Raw genomic sequence first — 25,207 nt, 5'->3', positions numbered from 1 at the left:
TTATCGTTCGACGAAGATCGTGAATCAAAATATCATTTTAAAAACCGATCATTAAATTATCTTCTAACAGTATTCTAACTCGTTTAACTCTTTTCATTCCATTACGATGTATGCTATTGATAACGTTCCGATTGTTACTCCTCTATCTGTTAGAAATTATTTATTAACGAATTCGTTTATTTTTTTGTTTGTGATTACAATTTTACATTTATCATTTTTTTCCTTTAAAGATATTAAACAATGAATTTATCTGAGAAATCAATCTCGTTGTCGTTCGATAATTATTATGTTGTGTGTGTGTGTGTGTTTCTTATATTCATTGTTTTTTTTTATTTAAATTATCATCATGCATACTGTCTTTGACTTTTCAATTTGTAGAAAAAAAAAACCACCCTTATCTTTAGTTATTCAAACATCGAATGAATTAATCTAATAAAAAAGATAATAAGTACAAGTATCACATAGTATACATTTTAATGAGCCTCGTTTTTTTATTTTATATATTTCAATCGATTAAATATAAAACAATAGAAGTTCTAGGAGTAAAGTGTATGAATATGTTCACTAGTAGAACGTAAAATCAATATCACGAACTACTCTTAACCTTTATAATCTCGAGTTCTTGATACATTCTCGCTAAAAACAATGTTACATTAATGCGATTCGACTGGTTTTATTATAATATCATGACGGTAATAATAAAAACAAAAAAAAAAAAAAGAAAAGAATTAGGTGTAAATAAAATCGATATTATTACTCATTGCAATTGCAACAAAATAACCAAATACGTTGTTACCAATGAAGCTATCTGCAATTATATAATATATTATTATATTATTAGAAATGATCTTTGTGCATGTAATGATGCATTGGTTTTAATATGTAATTATTTGTTGATTAACAATCAACGCCCTGATTTTTGTTTACTTACCGAACGTATCAATGGTAACTCAATGCTAAAACATCCAGCTGCGGTGAATTGTAATTTTCGATTGATGTAATTTAGTGATCTTTCTATTGGTGCCTGTTATAAACAAAAAAAAAAAGAATTGGGAAACTCGCGTTCGCGTACATATAGATATATATATATTTTTGTTTTCTTTAAAATGCAATTATATAATAAAAAAAGGACTAGAAAGTATTGGAAGAAAGGTAGAGGTAAAAGATTCTTCCTACTTTTTTTTTTTTTTTACTTTTACTTTTTTAAGGAAGAGGAAAAAGAGGAAAAAAAGAAACGTATATAGAAAAAAAAAGGTTTTCCTTTTTCTCAAACGAAGGGAAAAAAAATGTTGATAGCTACAATAAAGTCGGTCCCCTTTTTTTTAAAATTTCGTAACCAGCGATATATTTTGTACAAATATAGACAGAAAAAAAAATAACTCCGAGGTTTGAAGACCAGATTTACGCCAGGTTAGAAAAAAAGGGGTTCACGTTACGTAAAGAATTTTATTTTAGGAAACGAATTCTATTCATGTTTTTATTTACCTTCAGAGAATTGTTTTTAATCAAATAAGCTTGCCATTCAATCATGAGTTCTCCTATACCGCTTGACTGTAACATTAGAATTTTGTTTGAAATTATAAAAAAAAAATATCTAAATGTTATAATTGTTAAATTTACCTGAGTAGAAGCGTAGTCGCAAGAAATGTGTAATATTAAAAGTTGAGAAGTGATAGCTAAAAACCAACTTGCTAAGCAAGCAACCGATGGAAAATGTAAATCATCCCAAGTGTTTAATATTCTATCTATGATAAAATATAAATCGCTAACACTATGAATACTCAAATTGGCTAACCATAAGAGTATAGCCCACGTAAACAAAGCATTCAAATTTTCTCCGTCAATCATAAGCTCGTTATGCCAAGCTTGTATAGTCTGAAGAAAAGAAAAATAATTAAAAATGTATCAAAATAAAATATTATATTAGAAAAAATCTATAAATCTTTCATATATATATACTTTAATATCAATTTTTATTGGTTGAGAATTGCATCTTTTCGAGGATATATATTTCTTTGTTAACTGATTGAGATGATGAAATCGTTGACCCAATAAAAATGTCATTCCAATAAATTTGTACACGGCCAAACAACTACCGAAATACAAGGACATGTAAGTTACATTGGAAAACCAGGTTTCATTAAAAGCATACATCCCACTTTGATTGACCAATGTCCATAGAAGGATATTCATCAATATTAACATCCAACATCCTATTTTAGTTTTAATTTCCTTTTGCGGATATCCTAATAATCTAACAGCGTCGTCGTAATCTTGCATATTGTTCCAAATTTGTACGAATTTATTTCTCGAGGTTACGGTTATCAATAAACTATATACCGTAGTGAAATAATTAAATATAACCTGTAATTAATAAAACAATAGATATATTCATAATAATTTTACATCATTTTTCCTATGCCAATATGAAAAATGATCGTTCCAAGTAGTAGGTCATGAATCTAAGCTTACGATTAATCTTGTCATAGAGTAAGAAGTATAATCGATGAAAGAGAATCCTATTCTATATATATGATTTATGTATATATAATATTCATTTTTTTTGTTAAATATAATCTATTATACCTTTATATATCCGGTACAACCGACGATAGGTGCTTGTCTCTTCGAAGTTAAAAATTGTATAATAATCGAATAAATGTTGTAACTATAAATGGAGAAAAAAATCAATGTAAATATCATATTAGTATTGGAAGGTACTAAACGATCTTTCGAAAACGTATACGGTACGAATCCAAAAATTCGCATTATATAAACTGCCGGATAAACGGCAATGTAAAGGGGTGAATCTCGACCACGAAATTTTTTCATTTGTCTTCTCTTAGATGTCTCAAAGGCAGTCTCCAAATCAAACGTTTTTGGTTTAAATTCCATTATATTATTTTTATCTAAAAAATAATAAGATATAAGTGTGTGATCTCTATATATATTTTATTCAATTTGAAATATTTTCTCTGTAAGGATATGGGAAAAATAATAAAACAAAACGTACCGTTATTACTGTTTATGGTCGGATACAGAATCATTTGTTTTCGTGATAGTTATATAAGAATCTTACAGAATGGTTCTTAGACACGAATCCCTCCCAAGAAGAAATATAAGAAATGATATATGTTGAATAATTTTTCTTAAATCGTATATTGAGTATCTTACCGCTTCTTTTTTATTTTATTTTAGATTTAGTTATCAGACAAATAAATCTAAGAGATCAATACAATATTATTATACAAATTATAAGAATTCGTTATTCTCTATCTATTATTTTTTTTTTCATTTTTGTATCAAGTCAAAAATTATAATACGTGTGAGTAGAGAGAGAGAGAGAGAGAGAGAGAGAGAGAGTGAAAGAAGTTTAGTAAATTCACCTATTTGATATCTTTTGAAAATGTGCATATAGAAGACCTTTTTTCATTGACGAATTTTCATTATCGCGCAAAATTTCGAATATATTAAATCGTACTTACATTTTCGTGATATTAAAATCGCACAGTGTAATTAAGATTTTTCCCTTGTACACTCAAAAATACGTTCACGCGCTATTGTTCTTTTTTCTGTCTCTTTTAAATATTAAAAAATAATCTATATTATTATTATTATTATTTTAATATTTTTTGTCTCTAAATATGATACAAACACACATGAATCTAATCACGGACGACTGCATCCAAAGGAAGTAATGTTACAATTACGTTCTACGTATGTTCGCGAATATGCAAACAGCATAAACAAGTATGTATTTGCGCACCTGCGCAGCCGATATTTACTTAAGTGATACAAGCAGAAATCCTTCGCATATGTATGTGTTATTCTAGGCAGTATATCCGTTGATGAATGACAGGATAACCGTAGGAGTGGTAGAAAAATTGACGCTTTTGGTACCACCATCGAGTAATATACTATTTTATGTTTCGATCATCGCGATATAACGTGCTGTTCTTATTCACCTGATACAAAATTCTATTACGATGGAAACATACTTTCTTCTTTTAAGGATTCTATAAAAAAATATATAAGAGAAACAGAGAGAAAACAACAACAACAATAAAAAAGAATAATAGGAATGATAAAAAATTTATCGTATACATAAATTTCAATGCGTTCTATACGAAAGATATATTTTTTCTTTTATTTCTTTTTTTCATTTTGTATAAAACAGTTATATTGTTTTCTTAAAGAAAAAAAAAAGAACTAAACTGAGATGCAGTTTGTGCATTTTCCTATTTCTCATTTATTCAATTTGCGAATAATTAATTTTAACTCATTAAGAATTAATTTTAGTATTTTTTTTTTTTTTTAATAAAATACCTCTCTCTCTCTCTCTCTTTTAACGCCGCTTCTCAATCCTCCTACCAACGCTATATTAATTTATTTTTTAAATAATTAATGTGACAAATTTTCATTACCAACACGATGTTGACAAACATAATGTAAACAGAATTTATTGCCAGGCATGTAATTTCGAGCCGTACTACGCGATATGTCATTTGATTATAATCAGTTCAGATGTTAGTACGTATAAACATCTAAGCTCAGCGCAAATATTCCTACTCTATAATGTTCACGTTTTTTTTATTAAATATATTATGTTTTATTCAATAGAGGATCTCCACGTAAAGCAGGTTTCGCGTGATGAAGAGACTTGAAAAATATAAATAAATAAATATTACTTGCATTATCAAATTTATTATATATTATTTTTAACAATGCTAATTATCTTTACTAATAATTTTTATTACAATGAAATATTACATATGTGCTAAAAAATAGTTATTAAAAATAAACAGTTGTAAAAGATTTATTAAGTGGGCAAGTATAACTACTTTATACAATTATCGTTCATTAATCATTCGATTTATTAAATATTTCCATGATTGATTTATACATATATTCTTTAAAGATTTAAAGATATCGATATATTACGATGATCCCATTGATAAATAAATTGATATTCATAATTGACATATAGATTTATTTTTAACACATTGAATAGTATCTAATGCAATTCTTAATAATTCTTTATGTATTGTATATATATCTTGTTTACTATTTATAATTTTCCAAGTGCCGTCATTAAGTCTATCGAAATTATAAGATACTTTTTCTTGAAATGCCATATTGTCATATCTTTCTCCATCCCACGTAGACAAATTTTGTATTCGATCATTAGTTTTGAAACAAGTTACTAAGTCCGGAGAAGGAAGTCCACGATCTGCTTCCTGACACCAAGCTAAACTTTTACCAGTAGCAGCTGATGTATATGCTGCGCCTGAAAATGCATATCTACAAAAATAGAAATATGTTCTTTTATTTCTTTTCTATCAAGGAAAAATGTTGTTAATCAATAATTTATACCTATCGAGAACCAATGTAGTGCCTTCCATAAGAGTTTTTAGAATATTTTGTTTACATTCCCATCTATTAGCTGAAAATAATAGATGTGCTGCTTCTGACGGGAATTCAATTTCTTTTCTTAAATATTTGTCTAACAATTCGCCTATCTCAGTTGTCCTATCTTTAAAAAAAACAAAAATACAATTGTCAATTAAAAATAAGTTCTACATTTACAATTACATTTTTTCCAATATTCGATTTAAGGAAATTTCAAATTTAGCGCGCTCTACTTATAAGGTTTAACCGCCAGAGAGCGGTATCAGTAATGACAGTATTTTTATTATTTACATATAATTAATCAGTTTAAAATAAATAGCGTGTATTTTGTTATAAATATAAATATCATTCAATTTTTTTCTTCTTCTTACATATTTTTCGATTAATTTCATAGTGATGAAAAAGAAAAACTAAATGATATCTGTTTCATCAAATAACGCAATATCCCGCCAAAAATGTCCACTGTTATAATAAGGTAAAAATTCTTTTATATGACAAATTTAAGGAATGTACAACTAAAATACAAACTAATGAATGATATAATAATATATTAATAATTAATATTATATTACTTAAGTGTGATATCTGCGTAAAATAAAATACTAACCTGGAAAGGATCTACCTATAGCAGGAATGCCAAGATTATTTAATGCCTCGACTAATAATTTTGCTTGAGTCGATTTTCCTACTTTGTCACAGCCTTCTAAAACTAATAAAGCTCCACGTCCACTCATTATTTTAAATTTTAATTAAGAAAATATTAAGAATCAAAAGAAAATTTAAGGAACAGATTGACGAGTAAGAATGAAATTACAGTTATGACATGTCTATCATAAAGCGTCCTCTTTTAAAAGTTAAATTTACGGGTAAGTTTTTGAATGGAAATTTAAAAAAATATAAAATTTATCAAAATTTATATATTCCTTCAGTTATAGTTTATTATTATAGTAATAGCAATATGATATCCGTTATTATATTATCAATATACATTATACATTTAATATTATCCATATTTCCCATAAACATACAACTTTGTTGAATTCTAAATTATGTATTTATATATATATATATATTTATACTTAGCATTTTAAATCAAGCCATTCGCATCATTTTTCAACCATCCTATACATATATAACATACCAGCTCAACTTAATACTTCAATATAGTTTGTTAACATTAATCTTAAAATCTTTGCATTTTGCTTCTCCACATATGATAATGTATCACCATTAGAGATTTTAGGTATATAGACATTGCATTAAAATAAATTTATTTTTATAAGGTATTTTTTTTATATACCAAAAATATAATATTAATATAATCTTAACCTCTTGTTGATATTAATATTAATAATATAAAAACTCATTATTTCAATGCAATTCAAACCTGACGCTCTACTTTGTTATATCATTGAATGTATAGTTCAAAAATTAGACATGCAGTGCACTTTTATTAATGGTATATGTAAGATTTGTCCTAATGAAAATGTTTAAAACTTTACGTGTAATACGAGGAGAATTGTATATTAAATCTGCTGTTAAATATTAACAGTAAAATTGACTTTCGAATTTTTCTCCAAGCACACAACTTATAATATTTCAAATATTTACAAATCTTTTAAATACCATGTATATATAAGTACACAGCATTTCACATATTCTATTGTAATCATGCTCTTGTAACTTGTAAATGTAGTATTTCAATTTATTACTATGTCATAAGAATAAAAATGTGTACAGGAATTTATATAGCAATTAAAAGAGAAAAATTGTTAGCGCACCATTAATCGGCAAGTATAATACAGAGATATCATTAATATCTTATTTAAAAAGAATGAGATCCATAAAATGATGAACCTTAAAACATTTTGTCATAATCGCATCGTTATAATACTTTGATGAACGAAGTTTCAAACAGTGATATCGAAAAATAATATACATTTTCATTAAATATAAACACCCAGCAGTAATTAATAAAATAATCTTAAAGTAATTTTGTATTCGTAGTAAGTTATGCATACACTTTATCAATTCAAAATTTACATTATATTTGTACATATTGATTTTTCTTTCTTTCACATAGGCATATAACTATTGATCATAATGAAGGTTTACTTAGAAATGGATGCAAATGTAATGTAGAGTTCAGATTTGTTTGTTATTATTGATAATAATGTTATTAAACCTCCATGATAATTTTGCAATCAAATAATAACAGCAATCTTGCAAATGAGAACAAGACGCACGCGTAATTCGATTAAATAATAAAATTCACGAATATGCATTAAAAAAAAAAACAACACGAAACTTTAATCTTTTTACTTTCCTCATTTCACAATTTCACAACCTTTAGGATATTTAAAATTGTATTGAAATTATTAGGAAAACATTTTGAATTACAACATTATTCCGCCATAAAAACTACATTATATACTATGCCTTTTTCCTCTCCTTTACAATCTTATAGGATGGCAGTTACATTACATTGGTGTATCAATATCTTAATAATTTATCTATTATTAACAATACTTATTCATCCTTACACATTAATAGACAAAATTCATAACATTTCTGTTTTTTAACATCCTTCAGTTTACCCTTTTCATTCTTGTAGTTTTGCCAGCATATAAAATCAGACTTGGTATTGTAGCACATACCCAAGGCCATTTTTAATATAATATATTTGTATAATCACTATGTTATAAACTCTGTAGCATTTCCATTATTTATTACATAGTTTTCACAAAGGACCAATTATTTATATTTGATATAAATTATATATAATTGCAAAAAAGAAAAAATTATTTTTACTTTTCATTAATAATTATTATAATTTGTTCTTAAATAAATAAGTCCTTTGCAAGCATGCATTCTGAGGAATATTTTATTTATATAGTTTGCATTTAATTTATTAATTCTTTTAAATGTTTTAAAACAAAATAAATGTATATAATAATATTTCAGCATAGATATTAACAAGATGACAAAAGTACCATAGTAATTTCAAAGATAATATATCCATTCATTTTAAAGATAGCGATATTATTTGACAAAAAAATAGAGTTTCAAAAATATATTTAAAATATTAGATGAATTAAAACATCAATGCATTACCAATTGGAAAGTAAAAAGTATTGTATTTATGTTTTCATCAAAGTATAAAGTAATTTTCTAAGAGGGAATATTACAAAAGGATATTTTTAAACAGAATAATATATTCCCCTTAATTAAGAAGCTATTGCATTGCTCACTAATTGTCAGAATGTTTCAATTCTAAAATTAAAAGTAATTGCTTATTTTTTTTTTGTATTTTACTAATATATAACTAGACTTAATAATAATTCTGAAATTTTATCTAAATTTTCTATCTATAATAAAATTTCATGATTCCTGATTATTATGCTATTAAAAATGGGTTCGTTTCGAAATCTAATTGTAAGTTAAAAATCTATAATATGTTGACAGAGTTTCAGCCAGCCGTACACCAATAATATACACTTTATATAATAAATCCAACTTGTATGAGACACAAGAAATTCGTTTAATTAACAATTATTCTAATAAGAATAAGTAATCGAACTTATCATGGATATCCAGTATGTTGCACGTTCTTTCATTACACGATTCTTGATATTACCGAGTTTGTTCATTGGTCCTTAAAAATAAAAATATCTTTAGTATAATTTATAGTAGACATTTAAAAGTAAACCTTTAAAAATAAAAAATTAATACAAATACATTAAATTTAATAAATCGTTTAATATTTTTAATACATTCGGCATTATGTCTATTATTTGTAATGAACTAAAACATAGCTTTATGCTGAGTACTCATATGTATACTAAAATTATGAAAATAAATGAATATGTTTGATAATTAAATAAATGATTCGATGCAGAATATATTAATGCATATTAATATTATTTTTTTAAATGTATTTACAACATAGTACAAAAATATGAACAATGAAGAATTGTCTATTTATTTTGGAATATAACTTATATAAAATAATGTATGTGCAAAATAGTGATACAAAAAGCAGTTAAATTAAAATGATATATTACTTAATGCATAACTATACATTGCAAGACCAAAACCAAATATACATCCTTCACCAAGCTTTCCCTAAGCTTTCCATATTAATTGATAATGTAAAAATGGTATATCTACATGACTTTATAATATGTAGAAAAGATTAATCTCTATTGCTGTAGCTTATTTGTGTTTTGACATTAATGAATTATATTTGTAACAAGTAATTTAAACAGACTCATATTAAATTGTATACAATAACATTTTTAGTATAAATATAATCATAATTATTTTCATAAATATTTTCTTACGAAAACACTTTCATAACTGTTTAAAGTTAGCGTATTGTATTACCTTATTCCTTTGAAGAAGCCGCGGATCCCTCATTGTGTAACTCTGCACCTCTCGCGATAATGAGCTGGTTGAGCTCCATCGAGAGAGCTATATGCCATATACAACATAATAATGTTGTCTCACTAACTAATACTTGTCATAATATTAAGTATCATATATATTTATATATATATTCACTTTTTATATTATGCACATTATTACTGTTTTAGAAAATATGTCATGTAATTTCTTTCTATATGTTTTTGTTAACGACCCTTCAATAGATTGTTTCTAATAAAATTATAAGTCAATTCAAATTTTTGTAAATACATTTTCATAAGAATTCAATATATTTATCAATTCATTACGTTGTGGAATATAAGATTGATTACTATTGAAAGGTGTACATGCATTAATTATAATAAATTGATATGTTAATTATTTTACTCGTATTAAAACAATATGCTTTACGTCAAACAATTATGTTTGTTTGTACACACGTGCAAAAGAAATTAATAATAAAATAATAGATAAATTTGATCGATTAATATCTAAAAAGAAAGATAGACAGAAATGTACACTAAATAAACTAGCAAAACAATAGAAGAGTAAAAACACTTATTTGTATAACAGCATTTTTAAGAAGCATTCTAAATTTTAAATATACAAAGAAAATAAGTTCCCAATATTGTGAATATACATTAAACAATTGTGACAAGACATGCGTGTTAGGTATGAAATAACTCAAAATTAATAAAATAGATATTCTTACTATCAGCAACAATTATTATTTGGCTACATCATTTTGCCTCCCCGACTGCTTGCAAAAGGAAACAAAAAGAAAGATTGATTAAACACATGTACAAGAAAATATTCTATAAGAATAGTTAGAGATTTGATGAAATATTATTCTTCTGCAATATAATTATTAAAACAATAGATCGTCTTTCGATCATATGATCTTTTAATTAATAAATAAAAATGTAGACAAAACTTGAACAAAACTTAATGTTGAGTATCCCAATACTTGCTTATCACATTCAACCTTTATCCTGTTACTTTGTGTATCTTATTTACTTCTATTTCAAGATAAGTAATCAAATTGTTTGCTTAGTAATTGGACGATAAACAGGAACAATTAATTTAAAAGAAGTTAACACATTTATACAGAGCTATAATGATTTATTATATTCTAATTTTTAAAAAGTATACCAAAAAAATTGACATCATAAATTTAGACCAAAAAAAGAGATATATAATTTTAATATTAATTTTTTACTTTTCATTCATATTTAAATCATTATTGCTCTGTTTTGTGCACAGATACAAATACACAGGAAGTCTAAAGGAAAATTAGGACTTATTTTAGCTGATTTAGACAAAATAATTTCTAAAGAAACAGGAAAGAAGGGTATTCAAGTGTTTTAACATTACAGTTCCCAGAAGATGTTTAAAGAAAAAACTAAGCTGCATACCAGCATACTGCAGCCACAACGCAAGAATAAGAAATAGTATTGTGTATGTTGTGTTTCAAATGGAAATTATTTAAGATGGAAAACTTATATGAAACTGTACTGTTATTATTGTATATGTGTTAACTATTAAAATAATTTATAAAAATCATATTCAAAAATGTAAATATCATGTCCAACTTACTCCTTGATTTACATTTTCAGTGGGGTGAGTAGCAGGTATACTTGGTGCTGGAATTGGTGTTAAAAAGTCGACGGGTGCATTTGGATCATTTACTGCAATATCAAATAATGAAATGTATTTGTATCATTACATTTATGAATCTTTAAAATTTCCATAAACAAATATAGATTAATTTTGTTTTACCTGGTGCAGGAATGAATAATTGAGGAGATGATACAGCCATAGGTACAAATGGAGATGTTGCAGGCGTTGGTACACTCGGTGATGCTGCACTACTTTTTCCACCATTCCGATTCATTACATCTACATAATTAGCACGCATATTTCTTCCCTTCTGTAGTTTGAACATATTGTAGTTAGTCTGTACTTTAGAATCATTTACATTCATTGCCTCTTTAGATGGTTGATTTTGTTGTAAGGTAAGTTTAGGTGTATTAACTTGTTCAATTGATGGTGGTCTGAAACCCATGTCAGTTGCTTTTGGTGGTGGAGGCAATGATGTTGTACTAGTATCCGCATCTTCGTCTTTATTTATCCATCTTTTTGCAACAGGATCCCAAACAATCTGTAAAAGAAAGTATTTAAATTAATTATATGTGTATATTATATTAATTATAGTAGAACATGCTGTAGCTTATATATAACTTTGATTATTCAATTATACATAGGGCTTATGAAGTTTAAATCTTGCAATATTTCACACGTTAACAATGCAATTTCTACTGATAAATAAACAATGAAAAAGTTAGTAATTAATCAATCAATTTATCAAAGCCAAATAATACTGGCCTGCTTATCTTCCATTTAATCACTGATGATCAATTACCACAAAAATCCGCGTAAGCCCTTAGTTACATAAAACATAAAATTGTCTATCGTAACTTTTCTATTATTTAAGAAAATAAATAGTCTATCATAGATACGTTACCGTAGGATTACTATCATCTGGTAGTATCATTTGATTACGTGGTTTCGGGGCCAATTTACTGAAAAGACCTCCGAACCATGAACTACCTCCATTAGTTTGTTTCTTTTCACTATTTTTATCAGATGTCTTCTTAGTTTCTGTCGTAGATTTAGCACCTTGTCTTGGTGTTTCTAAGGCATCTAGCTCCTCTAATGGATCATATTGTTTACCCGAGGAAGGTGTCATAGAAATTGCTGGTTGTATTTGCTGAAATGAAATACATAAGTCATAATCGCAAATTTGTTCTTTAAATTTCATCGTATATAAGTTAATGTCTAAGTGATTATTTGCATAAGTATTAAAATTATTTATTTATGCAATGAATAACAAGAAAATCTTGTTTCTCATATTTGATATATATTTATCAGTTAAAAATAAATTATTTATATTACTTGTACTAATAATATAATAATAATATTTAGAAACACAAATATATCATTCTTTTTTTTTTAATTAAGAATAAAGGCAAATATAAATGTTTAAAGACACAGTGGTATCACATAGTATAATAATTTTTATTTTCTGCTTACCATAATAACATATTTGTGTGTTCATATATGTATATATATATATATATATATATATAATGTATGTGTATTATATATACACATACACATTGTGTGATAACGAATACATAAACTGTAGTATAATGCAACTTCTAATAAAATATTTGAAAACATTTTCTATACAAATTGTTCACACATAATATGATACTAAACAGTAATAATATTCTTATACAAAAAAACTTATATTAGCCATGACACTGCACAGTATAATTAACAACACTATTTCATTTTATTATATAGAAATGGAATGATGATGTTTATAAGAAGTACGCTAAATATTCTGTTGGTATTATATAATCTATTCACAATATGTAGGAACATCAATATCATAATTTTTAGAAATATGTCTCTGAACGGAATCTGTATCTGTTAATGAATAATGATTGTTTTCAGATGAAATTGGTACATCTATTGGATAAGTTCCTCTAAATATTAATGGTTTATATTGAGATAAATCTTTACTGTTAGAATATGACCATGCATCTACTGTATCACAAATAACATCTTTTCTTTTCATGTGAGGTGCCACTCTTACAACCTTTTTTTCTTCAAAAGTACAATACTGCTCTAATGTCTGACCATTATTATTATTATTATTGCTAGTATTATTGTTAGTATTATTGTTGTTTAAATTTATGCTTTCTGATAACGTGTCAAATGAATCATCAAAAGAATTAAATTGTGCAATATCAAACTGAATATCTAAATCTGTTTTTTGTGAATTAATTTGCATTTTTTGATTTGATGCTTCTTCGATTGTATCATCTGTAGTCTTTTTCTTTACTTTACATTTCAAGAAAACGGGAGATTGCGAAGAAGGTGGCTTAATATATTTCGGATCAATTTTCTTTGATTTCGATATGTCTTTTGGATGAATTTTATTACCATGTAAAAGTTTTGGATAAGTGGTAGATATTTTAGGATATTTAATAAATTTTTTAGACTTTTCGACGTTAATTTCTGAGCTTGCAGGGGTATGAAAGCGTGAAACCATTGTAGTAGAATTAGATTGAGATATACTATTTAAAAGTGATGTTTCAGAAGAGGCGCAGGAATCTAATGTAGTCAGTACTTTACGGCGACGTAAGGTGCTATTACTCTTGCCATCCAATGGCCATTCAGAATTGAGATTATTACCCAGAGTAAGCGTGTAATTACTTACTTCAGGAGTAGATGTTTTTTCTTCTCTTTCCGTCTGTCCATATGCAAGCATTAAGAAATAGATAAGATATTATATTCCTAATTAATTTTAATTAAAGCATTGATATTTAAAATCAGGAAATAAAAGCTTCTCAAAATGGGCAAACACAGACAAAAGTAAAATGAGTAATAGTTACAGTATAATGTAACAATATTACATATATATGCGTATATATGTAAACGATTATATGAAAAATGCACTCTTCTATTTATCCTATAAAATATTATTAAGAAATATTCAGTTTACCTCATAGTTCCATTTTTCTTGTTGTTGAGAATTATCCATGTCAGGCTGATCGTCAGCGTATTGAACATGAGTAGATTGTTGCTGCCAATTAACTGTACCGCTTCTACCAAAGTTATTTTCATAATATGTTTGCTGTTGATTCCAATAATCTTGTTGCTGAGGTTGTCGATATTGATTATTTTCACTATTATTACGCATATATTGTGTAGATTGATCGTACGTATCTTGCTGCATAGTTGATGGTAATGATACTGGTTCCCAGTTTGACTGCATATCTGCATTTATAACATTCATCCCAGACGTTGGTCTATCTCTATACTCAGTTTGATTAGATACCCATTGTTGTTGTATTTGTTGTTGTTGTTGTTGTTGTTGTGATTGTAATTTATTATCATGAGTATCTTGACTTTGTACATCTTCGTTTACTTGTGACTCATATGTATTACTTTCAACTATTTCTCCTATCTATAATATTATAGAAAATAATTATCTTCAAATATCTTTTTTTAATATTATAATTTTGTCAATTAAAAAATAATATAATACGAAATATTATACCTGACATTTATTTACAATCTTTGCTAAATTATTTAACCAAATAAGATTAGCAGCATCTTCAGTAGAATCTTTGCAAACAGGATCATGATATTTAATTTTATCGCCCAATGCATAAACTGACATAATAAAAGACCTTTTATATTTTGACGGTTCATTAAAAATATTAACTGCAATTTGTTCTATATAAAGTAATGCTTTTTCTATCAAGCCATAATCAACCATTTTAACTGCCAAATCAAATTTAAAAGTTTGAAGATCTACCGAAGTAAACCCAGGCTCGCTAAGATTACGAGCGTATTCATAAATTTCTGTTAGCATAACAGCTTCTGTTGTCATAAATTCGGAATATGATTTGTGATGATTAGAGCCTATTAGAACAAGTTTTGCTGAATTTATTCCATATGCGCTAAAATCAACTTGTGCCAGAATGTAACAAAAATGAGCAGCATAGATATCCCCTCTCGCAAAAAGAGTATCTCCGAGTGTTGTTATTGATCGTCGATTAATTTCAGGATTAGCAGATGTATTTGAAATAATCATAGCTAAGTGAGGTCTCCAGTCGTCCCATCGTGGATCTGCTACACTCTGCAAAATAGAAATCAATATCAATGTATTAATTGTATTATGTGTGTAATCCAATTACATTCAAAATGGTAAATTCTTACTGTTACAATAGTTGGTATGCGACCAGAGTGCAACTGATATAAAGTTTGTAATGGATCAGAAGGTGATAAACTATTTGCAAATTGTGTCATTACTGATGCATGAGTACGCTTATCTAATTTGCTAGCTAAAAAAAGTGCATGTCCCCATAATCCTTCATTCATAGCATATTCTGTAAAATATTATAAATTTATATTAATAACTACTAGATTTTTAAATTAACAAAATATATATATATATTTATGATTATATAAACGTATATAAAAATATACCTAATGCTTCTTGAACTAATCCATAAAGAAGTGTATTTCTAAATTCATCTGTCATTTGTTCTACAGTTTTCTGCTGTTTGATATTTTCTACTTTTTCAGCAGTTAATAGATTATCTGCATTATTTCCATTTGCACTTGTTCCAGATCGCTGTGACATCACAGACTCTCTTCTTCCTGTATCTTGCAATTTTTGTTTATTTACATCATAAGGATAAGCATCTTTATTTCTAAGTAAAAGTGCTGCTATATCAACACCAACAACATTCTGAAAATTAATTTATAATTAAATCACTTTTCTTCTTCCTCAATAATTATTTTTCATATAAATTACTTACGCCATTTTGTTGGATTAACATAATCATTAATTCATATAAAAGTATATAAGAAGCGCGATCAATCATATCATCGTTCGCTGTTGCTGTTTTAATTTTATTTTCGCAATATTTAATTATGGTTTTTTTGTGCGTTACTCCTCTACAAAATAAAAATCACAATTTATTAAATTATTATTTCTATGCGCACACTTGAAAAATAGAAAATAGAAAAACATTAAATTAATCCAAGATATACATGCATAAAATGTAATGTTATTAATTACACTTGCTTAATTAGAGGTCCCGGATAGGCACGTAAATCGCGTGCAACAGGATCATGCAAGAGCAGATTTTCCACTCGTAAAATGTCCACTTTAGCTCTCTCACCATCTGCTGGATAACTAGGTTGAACATGTATTATTGATCCGACAGAAAAAGATCCTGAAAGAAAGATATATTGTTAATAGAAATAATGAAGTATATTATATACCTAAACTATCGATAAGTATATTAATACAATATTTGCACTACAAAATAATAAGAAAACTTTACCATATACATGGCAAGTTGAAAATTTTGTTGGTGTTAGTCGTGCAGATGTTGTTGTTGAGTCTTCAAACTGTGACATATGAGCTAAGGTTCGTTTATCTCCAGTGGTTCTAAAAATAATACCTAATGTGTTGTTATATCTTTCACAATATTTTTCATTATTTAAAAAAAAAATAAAAAAATATACATAAAATATATTAATTGCAGCGTATACAATATACATTATTCACATTATAAAAAATAAAAACCTATAAAAAGCATTGTCCTAGCTACAACATATAATTATAATGTGACAAAAAATATATATATTAGAAAAGAAACTTTTTCACCAAATATTGTCTACTAAAATTAAATTCTTAGATATATTTGTGTAACATGATATTTAAACAGATTCTAATTTTTATCACATTACAGACTACAATTTATTTTAAATAACTAATAGTACATTCTATATATTTTGGCAAATATTAATGCTAAACCGAGAGAAATAGGTCTCTCGGTCTCACCTATGCAAATTGTGACTAGAAGTTCTTCTCTGTGGAAAATTCTTCCCCCATTCAGGATAACCAAAATATGAAACGTATAGAGCTTTGTTTGGTGAATGGAAGCATGCACTTGAATTTGTACAAAATCTGATATATTACAAGATTCAGACATTTATAAAAAGACTTAGAATGTTCACTTATGCATTCAGTTATTATACATTTATTAGATTCAAAAGATTAATCAATAGTGCTTACCGTTCCTCACAAGAACTGCGTCCTGAATGTACACTAGCCCTATCCTCTGGATAATTACTAACACCTCTAGATATGTGCTGCTGTTGATGATGGCTAGCATAATATTTGTGGTACCATTCTGAATAAGCAGCGGGATTGGTACGACGTAAATTCTCAAGATATGCGTAATAATTGTTACCATAATGAGTACTATAGTCGTATCCACCATATCCTGAAAAAAATAAAAAAATATACATATAATTTTCTGATAAAAAATATATATTTTTTTACTTTGACATATCACTTGCCATTGTAAGCATAGTAAAGATCTCTAGAACGCATGTAATATTCCCTATCTCTGTCGTTGTAAGAAGATCTGCTGGAAGGTCTAGAACTGAAAATAATTATATTGAAAAATTAATACAAAGCTTTTCAATTCTTCAAATGTAACAATAAAAGAATTTGTACATTTGTAGCATTCCTATTTATATTTCAAAATACCTTCTGTTATAAGGATCTTCATAATATTCTCTTCTATACGAATCTCTAATATCATAATCATCGTATCTTCTAGGTCGTCTGTCGTCCCTTCTTCTTTCACGACCGGGGTATTCTCTATCTCTAGCATATCTCAAATCGTAGTCTCTAGTTTCTCTATCCCTTCTACGTGGATCATCGCCCCTATCTCTCCTACGCGGATCATCTTGCCTTCTTCTCCCATCATCTGTCTCATCTTTAACTCTGTTTCTTCTTTCTATATCATCCCTTGGATGACGATCTAAATCATCACGACTATGATGCTTACGATCATCATCTCTATAAGAAAGGTCTCGACGTTCGAAATCATTGTACGGTCTTTCATTATCTACACCGCGTCGACGATCGTAATAATAATCATCATCATATTCACGTTCACGATCGTAACTGTAAAAAATTTATTTTTTTTGTATACATTAATAATCTGTTCTACTTTTTGACGTTTCATTAATTTATAAACAAATATTAACATGACAACTCACTATGCATTCTTTCTTTCGTAATCATAACGTCTACGATCAGGACTGGCATCTCTGTGTCTTTCTCTACTATCTTCTCTACTGTTACCAGATCCTTCATCGTCTTCATTTTCATACGAATCTTTACGTATAGATGGTACTTGAACACTTTGATTACCTCCTTCAGATGCTCCAACTGCTTCTTCCCGTTTATTTCTAGAATCACTGGGTTGATCCGAAACAGAGGCTGAAATATTCAGTTAAGAAATGTAAAAATTTGAATAATCAAATGATCGACATATAATATCGATATATGTTTGTAAACATTTTTTATATACTTACGAATAGATAAAGGAACTTCTTGAGATCCTGTAACTACTCTTCCTGTAGATCTATCATCCGAGGATTGAATGGTTTCATTAGGAGATGCACCTCCTGGAATTTGTCTAAGTCCTCCATCCGATTGTTGTGCAACATCCTCAAGTTCATTGCCTCTTCCAGGTATTTCACGTATTTCACTTGATTCCAGCATTATTTGAGATTGCATCTGATATCTCTCTTCTCCTGATGGATCATTTCTAGATTGTTGTGGAGGCAAAGAACGTTCTCTACCGGAAGGGTCATTCTGACGTTCTAATGTATCTGATTCGCTTCGAGAAAGAGAAGATATACTTCTTTCCTGACCAGGCGGAACATCTCGACGTTCGGATCTGTCAGATATATTTCTAATTTGTAATCCTTGTTCTTGTCCAGAAGGATCATTTCTTCTTGGATCAGATAATCGCTGACCAGATTGTATATATTGCTCTTGCCCAGCAGGATCATTTCTATCATTTCTAGGATCAATGGAACTAGATTGACCAGGAACTTCACGTAGAAAAGGAATATCGTTAGGGACTTCATCGTTTTCATCATCCTGATTCGGTGGAGATAATTCATGATCGGTATGAGAATCTGTTAATTCTCCTGTTTCTAAAAATGTGTTTCTATCGTTTGAAGCAAATTCATAATTGTTTAAGGCCTAAAAATTAAATTTATATTATATTCATATTATTTTATTAATACAAGAAATATTGTAATACATAAAAGAAACATACTTGTTCCTGTTGTAAAGATCGGTGACTTTGTGTGTGCTGTTGTATAGAAGGAACTTCAATATTATTTACTTCTTGTCTATATTCACGTACGTTAACTGTTTCTTTTTGAAGATTTGCAAGGGCGTTAGGATCATTATCTAATGTTTCCCTATTTATAGAATCTCGAGATCCATATATATCACGTTCTTCTAGTGCAGGTATAACTACTTCTAAATTAACAAATTCGGAAGGCTGTTGAATGTTTTCGTAATTTTCAACACTTTGTTCAGGCCATTGTTTTGATCCACGTATGTTATCTTTCGAGAACCACGAGTTTTCAATTGGTGATGGTATAGCATTATTGTTATACCATTGATCATACATATTAGGTGGTGCATTATCAGTAGCAGCTTTATTGGTATTTGTCTGATACATGCTCGAAACTGCATGTTCATGTGGAGCAATAGATTGTGCATCGACAGATTGAAAACTCTCCATGGATTTAGTATAATCTGCAGTTGACATAAATATATTATCTGGGGTAACAATATTTTGAACATCACCAATATAACCTGAATGTATTTGTTGCGTGTGTTCTTCTGAAAGTCCTGAAGAAAAATAATCCTTCGGGTGGTTCGGATTTTCAGGGTTATTTCTTTGCTTGTTGGAAAGATTTAATTGATACATTCCAGTAATTATGCTATTCGATTGCAAAAAGTGATCATGTAATAACGAAATTTGTGTATGTCTCGAATAGAGACAGTGTACCAGCTGGTGAAACTCAAAGGGGCCCCATTGCGTTCATGGACCTTTGGACGTTCACTCACCTAGCTATAGTCTTTCGCGTTTTTTTCCATAAACAAGTTTACACATTATACGAAGACGAAAGGTCAACTGTCAAGATAATATTGCACGCATAAGGGAAAAATAATCAATTCGTTAACTACTTTAGTACAGACGTTTTTGACCGAAAATCAGATAAAGGGAATCACAACGCACACATTTATATATTCACGGATACCTTACATCGGTGTGGATGTGGGTTAAGCACGTCACAAATTTTCCTCGTTGACTTTCCACGTGAGCAGAACCGTAGACGCATCGTAGTTGGACGAATAATGCACAAACGTCTATCGAAGTTTCTTTCAATTTGCTGCTAGACGTCGCTAGTTGTACGCTTCACCCAATGCATTTTATATTGCATATTGCATAATATATGTATAAATATATGCATAAATTTTGCAAATCCACGCTTGTCAGACTTTAGACTTCTACTATCTTCAATAAAATCTATTAATTATATATATAGCGCTTTATAAAGATGAATTTTCAAGCAACATAGAACAAAACATTGGATAACATTTCTTATCTTTTAAAAATTTAAATTAATTGTAATGAAATCTGATCAGATGTCGCAATAAGAAATAAATTTGAAAATCAGATACCTTCTTATTTGTTTTCTTTCAATAAAATGATTGTCATCTTATTATAAAACAATTCAATAATCACTAGCTGTTGTACAATTGGAGAATACTCCTTATGTAAAATGTAATTAGATAAAAAAAGTATAAAGCAAGATTATATCATTGATTTATTCGATAACGATGAATCTCGCGCTTTTTGTAGTCCAAAAAAAAACAAGACAAATATTAGCCTATCCAATAAATTTATATTGTTGTTGTTATTGACTTTATTTTACTAATTCTTTATTTGTTTATTACGAGAATTTCTACGTAAACCATATAAAATAATTCACGTATATGTATATACATATATATTATGAATGCTAGTAATTAATTAAATATTTTATGTTAAGGAACTTGAAAAATGTGCAACGTAGATAATAAAAAGTTTTCTACTGACGTGGTAGGTTGCAATTGGACGTTAGTGAATCGGCCACATCCACGATCAGTTGCGCCTAAATGGATGTTGAATACTGAACTTTCGAACGTGAAAACAAAGATATTGTGTGATTATTATTGTTTCAGATTGAGCTGTTAATTAATTTATAATAAAATGGTATTATTAACAATGATAGCAAGAATAACAGATGGGCTACCATTGGCGGCTACCATCCAGGAAGATGAACAGGTTAGAAATCTGTTATGATGAAATGTCATTTTAAACCATATTTTATTATCTATCATTTTACAATAATAAGTAAATTTTTGTCGAATGATGTTAATAATTAAGTATTACGTATATATGTTAATTAAATTTTATATTCTTTTTTTTTTTATCATTTGCATCTGCTTAGAGCGAAAGAAGTACTTTGGAATATCAAAATCAAGCGAAAATGTTGTTTAGAAAATTGGGTATACAGTCACCTACAAGATGTACTATAGAAACTGGACCATATCTCTTTCAGTAAGTTTATCATAATTAAATAAATAATATAAATATATATGTACGTGCATTCTCTTTAATCTTAATGTCTTTTTTTTTACAGTTATTTAATTGAAAACGAGGTATGTTACTTAGTATTATGTGAAAGAAATTATAGTAAACGAATAGCTTACAGTTATTTAGAAGATATAGCACAGGAATTTCATGCTCAGTATGGTAAACGTCTCAATACCGTTGCTAGGCCTTATGCTTTTATTGAATTTGGTATGTAATCAAAATTTGAACAATATATCACATATATTCATTGTTCATTGATATAATGTAACATGAATTTTGGTTTTTTTAGACACTTACATTCAAAAAGCTAAAAAAGTGTTCTCAGATGGTAGATCACGTAGGAATATGAATGCTCTTAACACCCAATTACAAGATGTTCAAAGGATCATGGTTCAAAATATTGATGATGTATTACAAAGAGGAACGGTACTTTCAGGTAAATTAATATAATTTTATATACATATATATATATATATATATATATATATATATATATATATATGCATACATACGACTATATTTTTCATCCTTTGCAGAATTGGATACAAAAACGCAGAATTTGTCAATGTTGTCACAAAAGTATAAGAAAGATGCAACACATTTAAATAGCAAGTCTATGTATGTCAAAGCAGTTGCTATTCTCGTCGTATTTCTGGTCCTCCTGTTATATTTCTTTATTCTTTAGTTGATCACAAACTTGAAACAATGGTTTATCCATAAACGAAGATTGTTCCAATCTAAAAATTAGGAACACACTTTATTATGAGGGTTAAAAAATGGGTTTGCGGCTACCATCTTTGGATTTTATTTTTCAAATATATAGAAATTACACAATCAGGCTACATTGTTATTATCAAGTTTGTTAGCCTGTATTTATCAACACAATGTTGTGTACTATACATTGATTTTTAATTTAATATTAATAAAATAATAGAAATTTTAATATATAGAAAACACAAGAGATGATTTAACTTCGTTTTTAATATATATATAAATCAATTTTCAAAGAGATACAATGTATAAATTATCACTTTGTAAATTCATTATTAGAATTTCAATTTATGAAAATTTATTTTCATCGCATTTCCTATAATTTTGGATTCTTATCTTTAAGGTATTTATTAATAATTACAGTATTTTTGGGTAATGTACCAGGAATTAAATATATATAAGTATACATATTAAACTTGATGGGAAAAGAATCAATCAAATTGTGCCAGTTTACTGAAGATAGTATTTATAAAAAAAATAGTAGAATTCGATAACTAAATTCTAGCCGTGCATTTGCATGAATAAATTATTAGAGCATATAAATTAACGGATATAAATTTACTTACTTTTTCTTGTTATTATTAAAATTACTTCCATACATAAATAATAATATATTAATATACTATTGTACTGTATTGATCAGTTCATCATATTTAGGTATATCAAAACTAGAATTTTTTCTTTCGTGTTCTCTACCTTGTTGTTTATTACTCGCAATATCTAATTCTTCATCAGACTCTATATTAGTATTAAAAAAATAATTTACAGGTTCATTTGTGTTTTGTTTTTTGTTATTGCCTTTGTCTGTATGCGACCATTTACTTTTTTGTTGAAATTTTTTCTTAGGAAAAATTTCCTCATCGTCTTAAAAGAAATATCCAAGAATTATAATCTATATATTTTATTATTATTATTTAAATATGAATTATAAATATATGAAATATCTTATAATATTTACCTGTGTCTACAATTTCATACATATCTATATGATGTTGCAAAATTACGTATAATGTCGGAAATTCAACCACAGTTTTATTTTCTAAATTTTCCTTCAGTGTAAGTGATACATCTAACTCGTGGTATCTAAAATGTATCACATTGTTATTGAAGTAATTCAATATTTGATTCACAGTATATATAATCACATACACAAAATTTATATATTTTACTTACCTATTACTAGATTTCACTATCCTCTCAGTTTTAAGAAGAACTTTCAATCCACTAAAACCGGCAGCTTGATAAAATTGTAATTTATTATTTAAACTTAATTTCAAATTTAGTTCTTCAATATTACTTTTTTCCTCCGTTGCATTGAGAGGATACAAAACTTGCTCTAAAAGTGTTGACAAACGAACTGTTTCTAAAGCTCTAATGATAATAATAATAACTTTTGTTATATAAAACAATTCTAAATTATATTTATTTATATATAAAATATTAAAATACCTTTCTGTGATCTGTATTATATTTTCTGCTTGTGGAAATATCCACTCTACTCTCCAAAAAAGTTCATTTGTTTTCCATTTTAAAAATGTTGTATTCTTTTTATGTTTAGTAAAATGTTGTGGCATGAAACAGAGATTAACTTTCCTATTATAAGCACCTGTTCTGAGTCGGTTTAAATGCTGCAATATTATTCATAAATTATAATTTTATACTTATAAAAAGGCATACAAAAAAATATTGACAACATACCAAAGGTAACTCGGAGTGTCGTGAAAATCTTTTTAATGGATTATTTTTTAATTGATCAACAGATCTGCCAATTTCTTCAAGTAATCGATAATCTGGAATTTAGATAATGTTTATTTTTTGTAATATAGTATGTTTCAAAACATAATTAATCTAATAATTTAAAGTAACGTACCATTTAACAAATCTAAATCAGTAAACGATGCTAATGTTTTAAATTTCAGTCTATCTCGAATTCCATCACATTCGAGTTCTTTTTTATGAATATTTACACATGCAAGACAACACGTTCTAACCTCACATTTTGGGCAAGTATATTTTGCTTTGTTTGCATCACATACTTCGCATTTTTCTAATCTATAAATAAAAAGAAATAGTTATTTTTTTAATTAAATCTTCTTCTTTTGTTTGTTATTCTTAATAATACATATTTCTATTAAGTCAACTGTATGCACTTACTTTACATCGGGGGCCGCCATATTACTAATACGTCCAGCAATAACAATCACTACGTGATTTTTTTATATTCTAATTTATTACAAAATCAAAGATATCATTTAAGATTAAAACAACCAAAAATTATTTACTCTTTTAATATGAATATTACACATATTCATGAATAATTTTGTAAATTTTTTTTTAATTTTTTAGTTACTTCTATTTTTTTTGACTTTATGTGTTATATTTGAAATGTAACGTCTCAAATTGAATCTTTCTTCATTTGTTCATTGAACTGTAAGTAATTTTACCGCAAGTAATAATTAAATTATAATAGAAATATA

The 25,207-nt window shown here is 27.5% G+C and overlaps 5 protein-coding genes across 11 annotated transcripts; 1 reads left to right on the top strand and 4 right to left on the bottom strand.

Annotated features, from left to right (window-relative positions):
- Positions 1–757: 757 nt before the first annotated feature.
- LOC106787694 (gustatory receptor 68a-like) lies at positions 758–3,546 on the bottom strand. Its single transcript, XM_014750269.1, has 9 exons — positions 3,486–3,546; positions 3,014–3,221; positions 2,697–2,909; positions 2,587–2,639; positions 1,960–2,364; positions 1,621–1,875; positions 1,486–1,551; positions 932–1,024; positions 758–808 (listed from the first exon to the last, which is right to left on the bottom strand). Exons 2-9 carry the CDS (start codon positions 3,045–3,047, stop codon positions 758–760), a joined length of 1,170 nt encoding a protein of 389 aa, XP_014605755.1. The 5' UTR covers positions 3,048–3,221; positions 3,486–3,546.
- Positions 3,547–4,856: 1,310 nt separating this feature from the next.
- Positions 4,857–6,270, bottom strand: LOC106787702 (thymidylate kinase). Its single transcript, XM_014750285.1, has 3 exons — positions 6,017–6,270; positions 5,374–5,533; positions 4,857–5,301 (listed from the first exon to the last, which is right to left on the bottom strand). Exons 1-3 carry the CDS (start codon positions 6,141–6,143, stop codon positions 4,971–4,973), a joined length of 618 nt encoding a protein of 205 aa, XP_014605771.1. The 5' UTR covers positions 6,144–6,270; the 3' UTR covers positions 4,857–4,970.
- Positions 6,271–8,717: 2,447 nt separating this feature from the next.
- On the bottom strand, positions 8,718–20,680 carry LOC106787701 (protein transport protein Sec16A). Of its 7 annotated transcripts, none has more exons than XM_014750279.1 (19): positions 19,578–20,678; positions 18,823–19,501; positions 18,505–18,727; positions 17,987–18,409; positions 17,794–17,879; positions 17,507–17,717; positions 16,770–16,876; positions 16,502–16,658; positions 16,239–16,377; positions 15,904–16,168; positions 15,634–15,803; positions 14,969–15,553; positions 14,411–14,875; positions 14,126–14,158; positions 12,359–12,604; positions 11,614–11,995; positions 11,431–11,522; positions 9,796–9,882; positions 8,718–9,064 (listed from the first exon to the last, which is right to left on the bottom strand). In XM_014750279.1, the coding sequence occupies exons 1-19, from the start codon at positions 20,241–20,243 to the stop codon at positions 9,056–9,058; spliced, it is 5,025 nt and encodes a 1,674-aa protein (XP_014605765.1). In that variant the 5' UTR covers positions 20,244–20,678; the 3' UTR covers positions 8,718–9,055. The 7 variants fall into 7 exon arrangements, with proteins under 7 accessions (XP_014605765.1, XP_014605770.1, XP_014605766.1 ...); XM_014750282.1 differs by lacking the exon at positions 9,796–9,882 and adding an exon at positions 10,547–10,591 and having other exon boundaries at positions 8,719–9,064; XM_014750283.1 differs by lacking the exon at positions 8,718–9,064 and adding an exon at positions 10,547–10,591 and having other exon boundaries at positions 9,797–9,882.
- Positions 20,681–21,356: 676 nt separating this feature from the next.
- LOC106787717 (vesicle-trafficking protein SEC22b) lies at positions 21,357–23,273 on the top strand. The gene is made up of 5 exons (XM_014750320.1): positions 21,357–21,647; positions 21,814–21,923; positions 22,006–22,166; positions 22,249–22,395; positions 22,496–23,273. Exons 1-5 carry the CDS (start codon positions 21,573–21,575, stop codon positions 22,642–22,644), a joined length of 642 nt encoding a protein of 213 aa, XP_014605806.1. The 5' UTR covers positions 21,357–21,572; the 3' UTR covers positions 22,645–23,273.
- A 59-nt stretch (positions 23,274–23,332) lies between these two features.
- LOC106787716 (box C/D snoRNA protein 1) lies at positions 23,333–24,906 on the bottom strand. The gene is made up of 7 exons (XM_014750319.1): positions 24,885–24,906; positions 24,601–24,782; positions 24,429–24,520; positions 24,180–24,358; positions 23,904–24,101; positions 23,689–23,813; positions 23,333–23,594 (listed from the first exon to the last, which is right to left on the bottom strand). Exons 1-7 carry the CDS (start codon positions 24,902–24,904, stop codon positions 23,353–23,355), a joined length of 1,038 nt encoding a protein of 345 aa, XP_014605805.1. The 5' UTR covers positions 24,905–24,906; the 3' UTR covers positions 23,333–23,352.
- Positions 24,907–25,207: the final 301 nt, after the last annotated feature.

This window comes from Polistes canadensis, unplaced genomic scaffold, assembly GCF_001313835.1.
Source record: "Polistes canadensis isolate GaletaPanama2010 unplaced genomic scaffold, ASM131383v1 scaffold_111, whole genome shotgun sequence".
NCBI lineage: Eukaryota > Metazoa > Arthropoda > Insecta > Hymenoptera > Vespidae > Polistes > Polistes canadensis.
This window is presented reverse-complemented; position numbering and strand designations above follow the sequence as displayed.